At 44.5% G+C, this 18,571-nt stretch overlaps 1 protein-coding gene across 3 annotated transcripts in view; it reads right to left on the reverse strand.

Moving 5' to 3' along the window:
* Positions 1-18,571, reverse strand: part of PPFIA2 (PTPRF interacting protein alpha 2) — a 2,558,488-nt gene that overhangs the window by 420,692 nt on the left and 2,119,225 nt on the right. For all 3 annotated transcript variants that reach the window (XM_069629312.1, XM_069629311.1, XM_069629313.1), the window contains one exon: positions 10,830-11,005. In XM_069629312.1, coding sequence (XP_069485413.1) covers positions 10,830-11,005 — 176 coding nt within the window. The remainder of the gene's footprint in view (positions 1-10,829; positions 11,006-18,571) is intronic.

Raw genomic sequence — 18,571 nt, forward strand, 5'->3', positions numbered from 1 at the left:
TTGCATCTACAGATCACTGTGACTACGGCTGCATACACTCCGAGACAATGATAATTATAGAGGATGCTGAACCAGGTGCCCACATGGTCACTAGGGCACCCCTTCAAATCGCTAATCACTTTTATTTGCAGCCATACCTGTACAAGATGTTGGAATTGCATGGCAGACTCATTTCCACAATCTTGCAGCAATGACTGGCCTACAATCCACACACATTGAGAAAGACTCGAAACACATGTCGGCTGACTTCTAACGATAAATATAGCACCAACAATGGTTTTCAAAACTGCTTTATTACGACAATAGTTACTTATTGATTAACCCAGAGCTAAGGTGACCAGGGCTCACTCTCCTATTCGGAACCTAACATTTGAAGAAGGAAGGGAAATTTTACAAAATAATCCCATCACTAGCAGCAGGGTAATCAGTTTAAAGTACTAGATGAAGTGTAGTGATCTATCCATCCTACCGCCCTGGAATTACTTGATAACCGTGTACTCTGATTTGATTATTGGGGCATGGCCTATGTTTGATTTGGACAAACATTTTGCTTGCGGCTGCAGCCATCATGAAGTGCTGTACTGAATTACAACAAACCTGAGTGAGCAGCATCATTAAGGACCTGAAAGCATGCTTTTGCAAATCTGGTTTGTGTTTTCTTTCTTCCAAAGTGTCCAAATGTAAGCACAATAAATACTGATATAGGTTTGGTGCATGGAAATGGGCCTGGCCCTCAGCAAGGACAAATGTCTACTCTGATTTTCTTATGGGGACATGCAGCATGGCTGAAGCCAATGTCCCATGTATTGTGGAGACTGGCCATGCAAGCCATGAGCCCTGGCCATTGGTTATATTCTCAGGCTATAGTGGACATTAAACTAAGATTCTAAGTAGGCGCTTTGGATTACTGGTGTGGTTTGGTGGGGCCAGTGTCATGGTCGAGCCTCATGCCCATGGCAATTGAACAATTAATTGCACCCCCAGCATGTGCTGCTGACAATGATACACATAAGTATGCGTTGCGAGAAATATGTTTGTTAATGGAGGTTTATAGGTTTTTCATATATGTTAAAAGAGGAATTACTAATAACATGTATAGTGATGTAACATCATGGAACATTTTCACTCATAAAAACCTCGGAAATTGACAGAAAAAAACATTGTTAAAGGGACGTTACGGTTAAGATGTACCCCACACTTGGGACTTCTGTTCCCCAGCAGTTAGCTAGTCGTCTCCCACCTTTGCACTTTCCTCCTGGGCTCCCATGAGCACTTGTGCATTCGTACTGCCCCTTTTATTTATGGAGTTATTTATAAGAGCACTATGTATAATTTGTTGGTATAAGTATGGGAAATGCAGATGCAAAAGATTTGTAGAACATTGTTAAGTGGCAGTTGGTGGGTGGAAGTTTAATATGTTGATAGGCTATATTTAGAGTTTAAGTGATTGGTGGATATATGTGTGTGAGGGAATATTCCAAACATAACAGTAAAAAGAGTAGAAGGGCTGTCTTGTGTGATGGTGTGCATGTTCAATCCGGGTTTTCTAATTAGCCATGGGCTAGACAGGGGAATGCAGAGACTGTGGATAGTTGTAAAGGACAATGGATTTTGGTGTTTATTGTATACTAGAGAGAGGAATATCAGACAGAAAATAGTTTCTGTGTCTTGTTCTTTTTCTGTTGTACACAATTGTCCATTATTTCGATTAGCATAGTAGAAAATGCTCATGGGAATCTAGGAGAATCTTATTGAATCTCAATACTTCACAAGAAAAATGTGAAGTAGATGGAATCTATGAGCCTATTTTTGTAGTTCTATTTTTTAACTGTAAAAGGTGGTTCCTAAAGGAGCCTTTTTTAATGTTTTATTTGCATTTTTTGCAGGAGAGGCCAGAAAGTCAGGTGGGGAGGGAAATGAGGGAAGGGGCACCAAGCACACATATGGGGGGTGCAGGTTGACAGGGGAAGATGTTGCACGGCTGTTAAATCTAAGGTAGGGGCAGTGTTTCTCGTGCTCCTGGATTACAGCTTCAAAAGCACTTGGAAATTGCTCCCCCCTGCAGTGTGGTGTGTTGCAATATATACAGAGTACTGTTGTTTTCGAAAGATGTGGATCAACAGCCTCTTTTATTGCTTGCAAGGTAGCGAGTGGAATTGTGTGTCCCACAGAAGTAGGCTGTGTGTTTACAATATTGGTTGAGGAAGATGAGGTAGAGGAAGTCATTCAACTACTTCCTAAGAAAAGAACAGCCCTTCTGAGAGTGTTATGGTGGTTGGATTTGGTGTGGTGGGGCCTGGAGGTGGTCCCGTAGGAGTACTGCCCAGGTAGTCTGCGAATGAGTACAACGTTGCACTCAACACATTTCACTTTGGAAACTTTAGCCTTAGGTACATTCGAAACAGTGGTAAAGAACTGCCACACCCATGATTCTCTCTGGGTGCTAGAGGTAGGCACCTCCTCTACCTCATCCTCCTGGTCCCCTTGATTGTCTTTTGAAGCATTGTGCTGTTTTCATTGTGTAGGTCCTCCAGCTGATGGGGGTGGGTCTTGGGGAGGAGGGATGGCAATAACTGATGCCATTTTTAAGATAAATAGCAGTTATGCTAATATTCTTCCAAGCGTGTACTGTGTGCTAGAATGTTAATGGATAATGAACAAGAATAGGTGTAGGAGCTGTGCAAGGGTACAATTTTGAACTTCAAAGTTCCTAGATGAGCTGAAAAATGCAGTTCCAAACTGTTCGCAAAGCACAGACCCATTCGCAAAGTCCGGATGCATTCGCGAACACGTCATCATGAAGCGCGCATTGTCACATGACACTGTTGGGAAAGTCTGCGATTACATCAGAAGTTCGCGACCATCGATGATCACAAAACAGTGGAAAAAGTTGCAAAACGTGTATAGAAGTGTCAAAAATGATGGTAGAAGTTGGGGAATCGCAGAGTTTTAAGGTGAATCTTTCTAAATTGGACAAACATGTTGCTATATTGGGGTAAGTATGATATGAGTAAGTTGTAGGAAATTAGGGTGCACTGGTAAAAAACCATGAAATTCACAGAAAAAATGTTGTTAAAGGGACGTTATGGTTAAGTTGCACTAATAAAAACCTATGAAATTCCATTAATAAACTTTTTTAAAGTGACACTATGGTTACAAGTAAAACCGAAAAACCCCAGAAATTCGCCAGTTATGGTAAAATAAGCAACCATAGCTTGCGCCACCACCGTGCACTGCTAAGACAAACACCAAGGACAACAAAGATGACATCACAAATGTCATTGATGACAACACTGTTGACATCTCATATCTGGGCCACTTGTTTTTAACTAACAATTGCAATTTGAAAAATTCAAAATGTGCTATATTTCTAGACATTAACCTTCTCATGGCCTCAGACATACAATTAATTTTGTACAGGATGATGAACTCTAATGTTATTGTCATTTTTTGATGCTGTTGATTCTTTCTTCCTTACTTTAGTTGACCCGTATGTGCCTATAATTTGTACACATTCTGGGTTTTTATATGTCTTTTTTCTACTAACACAAGTGTGTGGTAAGTTTTGAATTGTTAGCTATTTATTCCATGTTTAACATTTCTCAAAACTCTGATAAGGTAGGATTTATTATTTTTCTATCGGAAATGACCAGATTAAAAATATTGTACTTCTATGGTTCATGCTGAAGCCATTGCTTATGTGCATGTATGATTAGGTTCCTGTATAAACAACAAAACTCAAATATAATATTTTGTTTAGATGAGTACATTCTTCAATACTTTAAGTAGTCTTTGCTAGGTCTCCCAATCACCCCTGATATCTTCTTACCAACATTATAAACACAACCCTGTGCAGGGATTGTTCATAAAAATTAATTTACTATACAATGTCATCAGTGATGTCATCAATTAAATGTGTGATGTCATCGTTGATGTCCTGGGTGTTAGTCTTAGCAGTGCACGGTGGTGGTGCGAGTTATGGTTTCTTACCTTACTATAACTGGTGCATTTCTGGGGGTTTTCAGTTTTACTTGTAACAATAACGCCCCTTTAAAAACGTTTTTAAATTGAATTTCATAGGTTTTTATTATTGCAACTTAACCATAAAGTCCCTTTAACAAAGTGTTTTCATGGATTATAAATATGTGTATTATACATTGAACGACTTACCCCAGAATGAGCATTATTTAACAATCCGACCCGGGATCACAACTCTTCACCCTAAACACATATACTCTCCGAAAATGTATTTTCTCCTTTGTCATTAACCATCCCCTTATTGCTCACAATATGCATATCATCTTCTCCTCCCCTCTTTCCCTCCTGCAAACTCTGAATGCATAACCAACTGACTGTCATTTACCACTGAATGGTTCTCTGCTGCCTCATGTTTAACTCCTAAAAGATGGAAGTCATCTTTCTTTGCTTTCTCTCATGTCTTATCGGCACACGCGCAACCTTCATTCATCGGATACTGTTGCCATTTGGTTTCTTTTAACTCAGACAGGACTTTCATTGCTCTCATCAACTTGCTGGCTGTGTTAATTCGTTTTTGTCTTTCACAGCTTTGATCCTGAAGTCAAGGCTGATACCACAACTGCTGCTGCACCAGTCCAACTATGCCGTTCACCCGAGATGGTGGCTGGTATCCTTGAAACACAAAGAAGTCTGTCTCTTCACTCTGGCTGGGCTTCCTTTCGCAACCTTCAAGGCCCTTTGGAGGTAATGATCTCTCACTGAGGTGTCCAAGGTTTCTCCTTACCTCGTCTGTCTGGTTTGCCGTTGCCCTGGAAGAACTAACTGCTCCTTCTCGTGCATTGCCTTGCTCCAAGTGCATCTCAGTGTTCCATTTAACCATGTGGGGAGAGCTAATAGGTACCAGTTGTATGTAATTAAGATCAAGTGCCTGACCCTGCCTGATCTTATTAGTGGGACATGTCCAATGTATTGCATGGGGGGGGTCCTCCTTTCAGCCTCATACTTCCTCTTTCTCGGCTCTGTGTTTGTGTAGGAAAGGGGGGAATTTGGGAGGTTTTCATATCCTATAAAATAAGATGGGACAGGGGTATTTGGAAAGGGGGATACCATGTCTCACCATCAGGCATTTCTCCCCACTCCCCGAGGAGCACTCACCCAGGTGATCCTCCCGTACAAGTCCACCCCCAGGGTCTGGATCCAAATGCAATGGTGGTGCCCTGGCCACCTGCCTAAGGGATCCCTGGGGTCTAGGCAATGAAACACACTCTGGTTTTTCACACCGTCCTATCCAAAGTAACCACCAGACCCAATCTCCTGCATTCTGTCCTCAGAACGACTCTACATAATTTTAAAATGTGTAAATACTGGGCTTAGGCTGTCAATAATAGAACTCCCAGTTGGCTCCCAGTGGATGCAAGGATTAAATTAAAAACCTCTGCATTGTGCACAAGGCTTTCTGGGACCTGGGCCCAAAATACCTTCAGCTATCCCTCCGCAAATACCTCCCCTCTCAAGCTCTTCGCTCCTCTACCTCCAACTCCCTCAGGGTCAGTCGTTTTTTAAAGAAACGAGCTGGGGGTAGATCTCTGTCTTCGGCTGGGGCCTCCCTCTGAAACAGCCTCCCTGCCAATCTAAAACTTGAGGAGAACCATCTCTGGTTCCGAAAGCACCCCAAGACCTTCATCTTTTCTTCTGCCTTTGCTCCCCCTCTCCCGTGCTGATCTGTACTCTCTTGGCACCGTGCACCTGGCCACCCTCTGTCCTCTGGGCCCAGGTACCTGCTCACCCTGTCACCCTCCCGCACTGCTTCCGGGCCACCCCTTGCACTGGGGTCTGTATCTGTACCCATACAGCCCCCCCTTTTTTCTTCCTGCACTTATCAGACCTACCATGTCAGCTGCCTTAAACATAGCACTTGCAAATTGATGGCTGCACTACCACTGTTTGTTGCCTTTGTTATTTATTTATTGTTATTTGTCTGTTTCTCCTCTTTCCACTTCTCCCCCTTGCATGCACTTTTCGCCTCCCCCTCTCCCATGCACTTGCGCGTTCTGGGCCTAGTAAGATCGCTGTTTTGTTCTCCCCTGTTCCCCTCCCTTGCCTAGTCATGCTCTGAAACACTTGTGTACGAGTGTGATAGAAATAAAATATCAATATCAATATCAAGATTTGCTATGCCCTCCAGTTCTCATCTCTGATATATGTTCCCACTGTTACCCATTTACTACCCAGTATACATCACTAATTAGCTCCCTGGGTAAGGGCTCTAGACAATCAAGGAGCACAGAACACAGACTGTGTCCTCTGGTATAAGCACAAATTCTGAGTTTGCTTATGGTTGTGCACCCCTCCCCTGTGCCTCCCTTGTTCCTCCTTCACCCCCAATGAAGCCTTTAGCCCTCTGAATGAACACACATGGGTGCTAAACGGTAAAGTAACACACGGAAAAACACTTCGCTTCAGCTCTGCGACCCACTTGTGGGAGAGGGACTCTATTTTCAGTGATGGTCACGTCAGTGTGAAAATAGACTTCCTCTCCCAGGTGGTGTCACAGGACTGAAGGTACGTTTTTCTCTTTTTTACATTTGGTGTAGCCTTAAGCACCCACCTGCTGATCGGTAATAGTAATACACACCTTGGAAGCGGGCGGTCCCTGCTGGCACCAGCACCACCACCATCGTTAAGGGACTCTTACTTCAAGCAATCCCCCTTAACTTGAGCAGCAGGCCATTACCGGCAGGGTCGGCCTGCCACCTTGGTATATATCGCCTCATTCAAACAGTTAACCTTCGTATAGCCAATTTAACCTAGGACTGCCTCAGTGTTCTATTATTACCTACTCACCAGTGATTTGCGCTTTCAATCAAAATTCTCTGTACATTAATGCACTAAACCTGTACAACTTACAATAGTTTTACATTGAAGGAAAGAAGTTAACAATAACCCACTTGCAACAGTTAAACACCTGGCTTCAGCCAGGCTATTAAAACATAATGGTCCATATTACAGAACCACGGCAATGGTGCTAATCCAATTAGCACCAAGGAAAATATTGTCCTAATGAAAAGAAAACAAATCGTACAATGCATTTTTTAACCGGGGCAAATGCGTAGGGCAAACATTGCCCTGTTACATAATACATTAAACAAATATGTTTTGTACAATGCAGCATTTTTTGCCCTAGTGCCGTATGCATTTGCACCACTGCAACATCTCTGTAATACCGACTTAGGCCTTGAAACCTCTGCTTAAAAACAGGATACAACCCTTATTCTTCATGGAGAGTTTAAGCTGTTTCCGACCATCAATCGAAAAGGATCTTTCTGTGAACATTAAGCCCCCGCTATTTATTGTAGCACCCAAGGATTGCACTGCTTGGTTGGAAAAACGAATGGTCCCAAGCAGTCAAATGTACCAACAACCTCTAGCAATTCTCTCTTTAGCCCTGCTAACAACATATAGTAATGCCACCCTACTTGGTAAATTCAGGCAGAGTGGAATATCAGAAAGTAATCCTGCCCTGTCAAGTGTGGGGAAAAAGGCCACATGGCCCATTTTCTCACCCAGCCGTATCCGCTCAGGTCGTCAATAGCACAGACTGGTTGATATGCCTCTACCAAGTGGAGAGGGGATTGTTAGTGTCCCTCTCTAGAAAGCGGTTACATGTGTTCCATTCCCTCTGGCTGAAGGTTGCAAAGCTTTCTCCAATGGGCATCTGTTCTCTGCAACACCTGTGGATGCTGTGAGGGGTCAGAAATGTGATGCAGACAACTTTGTGAAGGTTTTTAAAAAGATGCCATTTAATTAATTCTAAAGGTCGCATAATCATCTCACTCTCCCTACCCTGACGAGGATTTCCCTGCCTAAAATAAACTAAAGGAAACACTCCAACAATAGGTTCCTGTCCCTCACACTTAAACATACACCAATTTAACCAGGTAATATTGGCAGATCAACAGCAACAAATGTAACAGTTGAATTCACATCATAGCAAATGTTTCTCCTTTCCATCTGGGAGAATTCCCCAGGGTTTTGGTCAACCATTCCAACAGTTCCAAAAAGGTTAAGGAAATCCTGTATGTAACAAAGTTCCACTTCAGTTCTCTTTTTGTTCCAACTTGATAACACAAAGTTTCAATGAGTTCACAAGAGATCTTAGGTCAGCCTCTGAGAATGTCCTGATAGTTCCACGATTTCATCTTGCAAGGGCAGGACATTGAGCATTCTCGACTCTGACACCAGGTGTGTTGAATTCTCTTCCTCTGTAGTTGCGGGAGATAAGTGATCATCTAAACTTTCAGAAAGCTCTAAAAACATATCTTTTTTAACAGAATGCATTTCTTTTATTGCTCAGTGCTGATCTGTTGTTCTTCTAGCACCTAGATGCCTGGATGCCTCCTGGTCATAGTCAGCGCTCTAGATTTACATTACATTACAAAGTTCCAAACTGTATTTAACCAACACTTCACAAGTGTTCAACACAGTTTCCTCTTTCTACTTGCGACAACGATCTTGAAATAACTTCTTTTTCATCGCAACTGAATATTTCCTTGCTTCATTGGTTTCAAGAAAAGGGTCTTGGTCAGAATATTTCTGTCCTAGTTCACAAAATCACTTGTTTGCCAATATTAAACACTTCAGCAGCAATTCACACAACACTTGCTTCAATGGTACTCATTTATCAGGATGATTCATCATTAATCCACAAAACACTTTAGTAGTTATTCAACTTCTTCTTCAAGCTTTTTAACCACACCAAAGTACTTCAAATGCTTCCACATGGTCCACTCACCTGTCAGGCGTACTAAAACAAAGTTCTCTGCTCTGGTGTACTCACCTGCCAGAACAGAGCAAACTACTACAACATTCTGTGACCTGGTGTACTCTCCTGCCAGGGCAGATCAAACTACTACTTAAAGTACTTCTCTGGTAAAGGTTAAGCTCAAACAGGTTAGCAATGTCTTTTGTCCAACAACATCAAGTATGAGAAACTCTTCAAGGCAAACAAGAACCACCCTGGTGCTATCTGTCACACCTAGGTGATTGCCACATTCGCTGCAAGTTATACTCCACTCCTTCTGAATATATTCTTTCAGAAGGGCTACCTTCCTGCTACTCTTGTTTCTCCTCTTTTGCATTAACCAACTGCTGATAAGGATTCTGTTTCACTTTCACACTTCTTTGGCTTTGGCAATGTGGGTTTAAGCCATTCTCGCTTAGGATCTCCAATTTTTTGGGTAACAGTTGTTACCAACATTGAAATTCTCAACTGCCTTCTTTTGGCCTGGGACATTTTGATTTGTTCTTAATTGCCTGGGTATGTTTCTTTGTGGTTTAGGCAGTGGTGGTTTGTCTGTCTTCTATGGATATTGCACTTTCTTGCTGCTGGATATTATTATGCCCCACGTGTTACAATCACACTCTTCCAGTATGATAATAAGGTTCTTATTCTGCCATATGTGCCTCTTTAAATCACCTGCTTTACATTAGTTTGATATTCAAAATGTTTCCTCTTCTTCAACTTCACTACACTTATCACTATTCTGACGTTAAGAACCCTGGACTTGGCCAGCAGGAGCACTTCAGGTTCACAATCTAATAGTGAACTCACCGGGTCTTCTTCTTCTGTTTCCCCACACGGTCAGGCAACCTCTCCTTCGTGGCTTCCCACAACCCCTGTCTGTCATCAGCAGTCTCTCCTGGCTCCCACAACACTCTGGTCCTTACCGGCCACAGGTGCTTGTATGACAATGGGGAAAACTTCAAAATGGTGCTCTTTCCACTGCACTCACTCTGCAATTACAGTTTTGAGCACAAAAGACCCTCTCAGGACTGGCATCAAATTCACACACCACTGTGGACCCAGCATTTCGGCTTACACCTGACTTCTGCTTCTGCTGCCACATGGAGGTAGGGAACCCACTCCACCTTCTGATACTGCTTCTTCCCTTCCTAATGGCCTGCACCTGAGGGGGCTTTTTATGCCTCCCAGTCCTCCTCATGTGGGGGTCATTACTCCTAATTGACTGAAACTTGCAGTCTAGTGTTTCTGCAGTTCTCTTCTTTATCCCAGTCTTTTGAGAATGATGGGACTTGAAGTCCCCAAAGTCAAATTCGGTTTCTACTTTACAATAGGTTATTAGAAGGTTGGTGTCTTAGGAAAAGCTATACAAGGGGGTTTTCCCATTCTTTTGACCTGGTGCATCCCCCATGTGATCCTCCCGCAGAACACCACCCCAAGGGTCAGGATCAGAAAGTGTCTCTCTTTCCATGGCCACATGAGAGAAGTCTCAGGCCAGGATGCATGGGTCATTCATCTCTGGTTCATCAAAATGCCCCTCATGAAAACTCATCTTGGCTAAAATTAAGTTGATTTCTTCCCCGCTTCACCTACTCTGTAAAAGCAGGTAGGACATAAACACCATTATTGTGTTCCAACAGCCTCCGATTTGCCAGAGGGAGCCTCCTCCTGGTGCCACCTACAAGCATCCGGTCCAATACAATTAATAACTTAATGGGGGTCTTTATATTTCAAAAGGGAAATTCAACTGATTTAATATATGTTATGGATTTGAAAAGTGAATAACCACCCAGAATCTTGAACTTTTTCATGGGTTCTGATCTGTTCTTAGATGTCCCCACCCCTAAATTGATATTATGCATACATCATCCAAGAACAGATGCACATGTTAAAAAGCATATATATATATATATCATGCTATTGAGACGTCATCACAAAACCTTAAATTAGGCATACTTTAATCAATTAATTGAAGGAAAAAAAAACAATTTCAGCATAAAGTAAAATTTTCTAACTGCAAAAAAATAGGATATAAAACAGTGAACTTGACCTGATATCCCAAACTCTTTACTGAGCTGTCCAAGTCTGGCCTTCTCTTTCTTGCCAAATAGGCGTCCTATTGATGACTTAATTCCTTTTTTCTTGGGGGCTTTGTGTAGGGAATCTTGGCTACTGTTGGTGCTGCCAAGAACAATACCTTCCTGTTCCAGTGATGTAGACAAACTCCTGAAAAAAAAGAAAGGAGCATATCAACCTTTAATGTGTGCTATCAATATATGAAAGTGCCACATTGGAGTTAATTTTCGCAGACAGGCTTCTAAATGGATCACCTTTAATCCTATGGATTTTGTGCTTAATTAGATCATTAATCAACCTATTGATGATTTCTTCTCAAGATAGATTAGTCACATTCCCTCTTATTATTTTGGTTAGCTTATTGAGTTCAACTGATGGTATGTTGATATGTGAAAGAAGCACGTTGCCATGGTTTCTTAAGCCTTCTGTCCAGTTTTTCTGATGCAAAATGTATAAATAACATGACTTGGAAAATGGCTTCTGGGAAGGGATAGTTCTCGTTCTGCATAGCCAATAGGACGTATTTGTATAATGAAATATTTAGTACTATGCAAAGCACCATTGCATTTAATTAATGAGTAAAACAAATAATGGATATAAAATCAAATTTGCTTTTCAGTAGAACACTTCCTCCTCTGTTATGGGTTATGCATAAAGCTTTAAAATACCTGTCCGAGTGTTATTTTTTACTATCAATGAAGTAGGACATTGCAGTGCAGTAAGTCATAAAAGAAGTAACAGCTCTCTGAAATGACCTATGAGTTTCCATGGATTGCTGAGAGTACACCTGTCACCACTGGTGTGCTCAATGCCCATGAAAAAGTAGGTCATGACCCACTTGGCTCAGCAGAAAAATGTGGCCCCGGAATTTCCTGTCACATGCATCTCAAACTATAGGGCCACCTAACGGCTACATGCATAGCCCAATGATGGCAGATGGGCAGCAGTAGGGGACGAATTGTGCATGATTCTCAGCATCCCAGTATAATTACTCCCTAGTGAACCTGAAGCAGTATGTAGCACTGATTACTGGCCCACCAGCCCACAATAAAATTGATGTTAACAGGAGATGGGCTATGCTTGTAGTTGTTGTTACCGGACTCCTTCATTAGACACAGACAACAAGGCGAATGTCTTAGGGATCCGAGTGGGGACCTCTCTTTATTCATGAAACACTTACACTTTTCTTATTCAACATTACAATCCTTCTAAATAATACCTCTACATTTCCCCTGGCTGTGTTCTTTCTATAGAGGTCGGTTTTGTCATACCACCCTTCCTTAGAGGGGGTCTAAGGGAGACCAACAGAGTGCCTCTTACAAAATAGACCGCTGTCCTATACCTGGCATCACCCATTTTAAAGGGTACCAGAAGATGGCCCCGGTGTGTGATCCTACCCTCTAGGTGGCTTTTTTGTCAGGCAACCACATTCCTCCGCTACTTGACACCAGGGTACACAACCCCTTTCATCCTACTTAACACTATCAACATGTCTTATTCCTACTTCACTAAAACTATACACCAAACATTCTTATAAATATAAACAAGCACATGCATCATATATGAAACAACTATAACTCCCCTACTGAAACACTAACGTATCATATGCATATACAACATATGGAATAACATATGCATATCATTTTACCTTTGTGGTGCTGTCTCTTGGTGTTCCTGGAATTTGCTCAAAATGAACATGGGTCATTGTCTTTAGTTGGTGATTCCCCATCACTTCCCCACCAGCCACCACACAGGCATTGGGTGGCCCCGATGTCCAGGTGGGGACCCGCTGCACCCACTGCCACTCCCATGGCCCATTGTCCCTTTCTTCGTGGTCCCATAGCCTGGAGGACCACCCACCCTCACTTCCACAGCAGATCATGTGCTCTTTGTTGCTCCCCTTGCCCTGTGGGAGCACCTGACATTACAGTCACAGCCCGTTGCTCCTGAAATGTTCTTGGCGGCCTTGTGCCCTAGGGGGCTTCCCGTGACACCATCACACCCCAGCCCCATTTTTACTTCAAGCAGCATGCCCATTTCCATGAGGATGACGCTCTCATCACCGCCATGTTCGCGGTGCACTCATGATCTTCGGGGAACTCCAGCCACCATGTGGCTGCTTCATGCTTCACCCAGGCTGCTTTGACGTAGTAGCCCCATACTTTTCTTCCCCCAGGATCCCTGATGGAAAAGCTCAGGACTTCCCCGGCGTACACCTCTCTTCATCTGGACTCCCCAAAGGGGAGCCTCAGACTTTTTCTTCATCGCCACCGGAGCATGCTTCAACTCCTCATCATCTCACGGGCCACCTGGCATATGCAGCTCAGTAGGATTTTTCTGCAGGACCTGCCTCGGCAGCCAAGAGGTGGGCTGACATGAGGCATGGTGAGATTGCCCAGTTAGGAATGCCCACACACATGGGCAAGTCTAGGCAGCTATTGATTCTTTCCCTCTCACAGCACCGCATAAGCTGCCCGGGTCCTTTAAAGATGGGCACTTCCAGTCTAGCCCCCAATCAGGCCAAAAGCTGCCATGGCCAGTGGGGGCCCGGGCTGCTTTGAGGACACATCCTGGGCTCATAGATGTACCAGGTCACCCCACATAAGGACCCAGCTTGGAATTTTCTTCAGCCCTGAGGGGGCCCTCGAGGCTGCACTCTCACCCTTGGAGCTCTCTGCTTTCTACTTCCCTCTTTTCTTCTGTCTCTCCACCTCTCTCTTTTCTATTCTAACCATTTTTCTGTAACGTATTTCCTTTTTTTCATGCCTCTCCCCTGCTCAGACCATTTCTGGGTAAGGGAGTTTGGTCCATGGTGGGCTGGATCAGTCCACACACAACCAACACAAATAAACACAACCTTGAAAAAAGTATTTTATTTACAAACACTGGTCAAGAGAATTACAAAGTAGAACAACAAAGAATGGTTATATTTGCCGTGTGACAATCCTACCGTGCAAGTGCGTGACAAGGTGATAAATGCAAGGGGGAGGGCAAGTGCTGCGAGGGCTGTAGAGTTGAGGTAAAGATTGATAATTCGCTACCCATTTTCAAAGCTTTAAATTGTCCATTGAAAAAGAGGGATATACATTTTTTTAACATTAATGGAATAGAAACACCACTGAAGGGAATTTAGCAAACATAGAGGTTGAACATACATTTTCCTTTTACAGGCTATTTACATGCAGGAATATTACATGACCTATTTTTCAATCAGGTTTTGTCGAAAGTGTGCTGAAAGAGACCTGTCGATTCAGCAATGAAGGGAAAGTGAGACTTAGACATGCAGGGATGTTTTGATTTAAATTGGCTTTTAGCTAATAAAAGCATTATCCAGAGTCCTCGTAAATGTTTTCAATCCATAGTGGATGGGCATTCAGGGTAAACCAAATGTATAAATGGTGATGTGCTTGGTCACAAAAGTGTAGTATAACTGTAGTATAGAAAAGTGAGATGACTAGTGTATTGATTATTCTTCACCATTGACTTAGGAAGTTCACAGATTTATAATTTGTTTATATTTAAATTGATTCATTTTTTTCTATTTAATAGATAAATCAAACCTCTGTGCAATCCTTTGTTTTGCTGGTCACGAAATAATCAGAAGGAACCAGGCAGCCAGTCAAAATGAGGCAGAGGGCAACATTGGAAGGGGAGCGGGTAAAGGAAGGAGGAAGAGAAAAGGAGGGTCATAAGAATCTTCCAGAACTTATGGAGGTCCAGCAAGTCTGAGAGGTGCATGCAGGCCATTACAGATGTAAACACTTGTGGAAGAGAGAGATATACCCCCACTCTTTGCTTGGAAAAACGCCTGATCTGCAGAGTGTTGGAGCTAGAAAGCTGAAGGGCTCTAGCAGAGAGGTATTTAGGGAGAAGAGTTGGGTGTAGCGGGGCCCCAGGCCCTTGTGGGTGATGCAGAGGGTCTTGCACTTGATCCTTGCGGCAACCAGGAGCCAGTGGAGAGATTTAGGAAGATTGAAGGAGAGGCTGTTGCAGAAGCTGTTGCAGTACTCAAGCCTGGTAGTCGAGTAGTCTAAAAGTCGATAAGGCTCGAGTAGTCGAGATAGTTAGCAGCACACCATGCCTGAATAGTAGTCAGACAGTCGGGAATGAGAGTCGAAGAATAGGAGGCAGTGGAGGGAATCTGGAAGGATAGTTGCATGTCATTCGCATCACACTGGAATCAAGGAGAGAAGGCAGAGATCAAATGGGGTCGATTGGCACAGTGAATGTTGAAGAGCAATGGTGAGAGGGTAGAGCCCTGAGGGACGCCACAAGTGGAGAGTGTGATGGAGGAGAGAAAAGGGCCCAGTTGAACCTGGGATTGTTGCTCAGAGAGGAAGGAGATCAGCCAATCCAGTGCCAGAGCCATGAGTCCAAGCGTATCACGGATCTGGTTTATAAAGGTGGCATGATTGACCGTATCAAAAGCAGAGAAAAGGTCAAGAAGAATGAGAACGGAAAGAGACTTGGAATCGAGATTTGATAGAAAGTCTTCACAGGTTTTCAGGAGTGCAGTTTTCATGCCTCAAGCTGCTCTGAAGCCGGACTGGTGGTCGTGGAAACAACCACCAGATTCAGTGTGGTGCACCAGCTGGGAGACGACCAGATTCTCCAAAGGTTTGCCCAGGAAGGGGGGTAATGAAGATAGGTCGGTAGTTAGCTGGGCAGGAAGAGTCAGCCGAAGGCTTTTTGAGGACAGGGTGCACAAGAGAGTGGTTGAGGAGTGGCGGGGAGGAGCCAGTGGCAAAGGAGTGATTGCAGAAATCAGCCAAGTCAGGGCCAAGGGAGGCAATGTCCTTGATAGTTCTGGAGGAGCAGGGGACCACCTGTTTGGAGCAGACTTTCATAGAGTGAACTTGTTGAGAGACCTCTCCCGGTGATATGTGCGAGAAAGAGGAGAGCAGGAGGGAAGGGTCAGGGGGGCCAAGGGAGGTCTGAGAGTGGGTAAGGGAGAAGGGATGGGGTAGAGGAGAGTGATGTCCTGATTTTGGTTATGAAGTGAGAGGCCAGTGCAGTGCAGTGCAGAGGGTGAGGGATGGCAGAGGAGAAGTGTAGACTACAGTAGGATTGGAGAGTTCCTTGCAGGTTTTGAACAGTTCAGCCGTGTTGTTAGTGGCCCCAGAGATGCAGGCTTGGATATTGTCCTTCTTCTTTGAATGGATGGAGAGTCCGTATTGCCTTTAGAGAAGGTGGCAGGCCAGTCTGTCAGAGGATGCGCTCAAAGTCTGCCACTTCCGCTCTGCAACTCTGCACTTGCATTTCAGCGACGCTAGGTCAGAATCATATCAGATGTTGGGATTGGAGGCAGAATTCATTCGGCTCCTCATGACAGGGGCAAGTATGTCCTGAGCGTTGGAGATGGAGAGGTAAAGGTTTGAAAGGGCAGTGTCAGTGTGAGAGTCAGTGGCCGGAGTGGGATGGGGAATGAAAGTGGTGGCAAAAGCAGCAACTGAAACTCGCTTCATCGGTTGAATGACAGAGAAGGGGACTGGCAGTGCAGGTGGGGCTTAGCTGGGGGATCCACGAGATCAAGTTTGAGAGGACAGGAGAGCATGATCAGACCAGGAGAGAGGTGTAGTGAGAGGGCTGAGATGACAGCATTCAAGGGGTGTCCGGCTGAGTGCATCAGACCAGAAGAATGGTGAGGAGAAAGAGTGTCACAGAGGCTGCTTAAGAGTCCAGAGGCTGCATCAGGGGAGTCAAGATCAATATTGAAGTCTCTGAGGAAAATAAGCTTGGAGGTGGAGCCCAGGGGAGAAAATGTGAGTTCAAACCACTCCGAGAGGAAGAGGGAGACCAGATCTTGGGTCCTGTAGATGGTGGCAAGAGTCGGCGAAAGGCTTGGAGAGACACCAAGTCTGCAGACGAGGCATTTGAAGGAATAGTAGGACTGAGTGGGTATGGTATTAGCAAGGACCAATTCCGGGAAGATCAGGTCCACTACGCTCCCACACCGTTTAAGCCTGGGCTCAGAGAGGATCTTGTAGACATCTGGGAGTAGTGTGTCAAAAGTATTGACAGAGCTGGCCATGACTATGTCTTGATGAGAGTGAGGACGTCAAGGTTGAAGCCTTCAAGGAGGTGGCAGATGTCAGAGGATTGTTTAATGGCAAAGCGAGAGTTGAGGGCAGCTAAGTGGAGCTGGTTGACACATTTGAAGGTCTTCAAAGGAGGGGTTCAGGAATGTGGTACACTGTCAGTGGTGGCACAGGAGTTAATGGGGTGGCAGAAGGAGGAGTGGAATGAAAAGGGGAAAAGTTGATGAGAGATGGAAGACACCTATCAAAAAGGTGGAGGTTGGGTTGAGAGCCCTGGACCATGACAGTGTTATTCCGGTAGACATCTTTGATGCCCCTAGGCTCCACCAGCGAACATAGACAAACACAATCTGGAGCTGCTACTGCATGAGCTTCCCTTTGCCTCATAGCCCTTAGCCACATGGAACTGCACAGGCATGCGGCTGCCCTGCTGGGTTCATTTAACTGGAGCCGATTGCCCAATCACGGGTCAGGGGCGGGGAGAGGAGGAGGGAGGGATGCAGGAAACCAGGAATCAAATGTATTGCACAGCCTGCCATGCAACTAAATTCAGTAGGGAGATCCAAAACACAAAGGATTAATTCAAAATAAGAGCAGGAGCTCAGAAGTGGTACCACAAACTCACTGCAAGCACTCCTTGTTAGTTGTTATTAAGGCACATTAGCAATTGCTTTCCTTCTTGAGTTCTGTTAATAGATGGTTCCCTGTTGGCTTTGAAGTGAGTTATGGTTACCAGACATTTTAAAGAGTGCTTGGATGCACAACTATCGCTGATTGATCTTTCTAACCAAGGTGCCTGGTTAACACACACAAGCATAATAACATAATGATAATGCGTGGTGAGGTATGAGGACATTCTGTGCCCTCTAGCTTTTGAACATAGTAATAGTCACTGTTGCTGCCCAATAGTGGTGCTCAGGTTCTGGACCTAGGGTATAGTGGAGGGCACCAAATGCTGAATTCCTGCTCCTAACTTTCCCTGGCCCTCATTCCGAGTTTGGAGGTAAGTTCCGTCCATTACCGGCATGGCACAAATAGCGTGTCCGAGCTGGCAATAGCAAGCCCACTATTAGGAGTTTGCGGGCACAAGCTTTGCGCCATGCCAGTAATGGACATAGCACCATGGCGCAAAAATGCCAGAAAAATCCACTACCGGCATGAATCGCACTGTAGTGAACACTACCGCCATGGAGCAACGCGGCATTAGCAGTGACTGTAAATAGTGGTCACCATTATTTACGGTCACCGTTAAATTGCAGAACCGGAAATAGCGTCATCGCACAGGAACTGGAAGGAGCATGGCGGCCATCTGTAAAAACACAATCCACTGCCATCCTCACCAGACAGGACACCTGGCACACTGTTGACATACCGGAGAGCTACCACCACTACTGAGGAATGCCCAAAGCGCCGAAAAAGGGAGCTGCTCGCCTCTGAAAGGAGCGGTTCATCCCTGACAAACTGCAAATGCTAGTGGACACCCTCCACAAGCATGCTGACACCGTTTTCAGCACTGACATGCGGAGGGTGGCGGTGCAAAAAAAAAAAAATCTGGGCACTAGTGGCGCAGAAGGTGAGCGCTGTGGGCAACACCCTCTGCACCACAAAGGACTGCTGCAAAAGGTGGGACGACCTGCGGCTGAGGGTGTGGAGCATCCTCTCTGCCAATAGAAGCCAG

The sequence above is a fragment of the Ambystoma mexicanum genome, chromosome 12, assembly GCF_040938575.1.
Source record: "Ambystoma mexicanum isolate Mex_15411 chromosome 12, UKY_AmexF1_1, whole genome shotgun sequence".
Classification (NCBI taxonomy): domain Eukaryota; kingdom Metazoa; phylum Chordata; class Amphibia; order Caudata; family Ambystomatidae; genus Ambystoma; species Ambystoma mexicanum.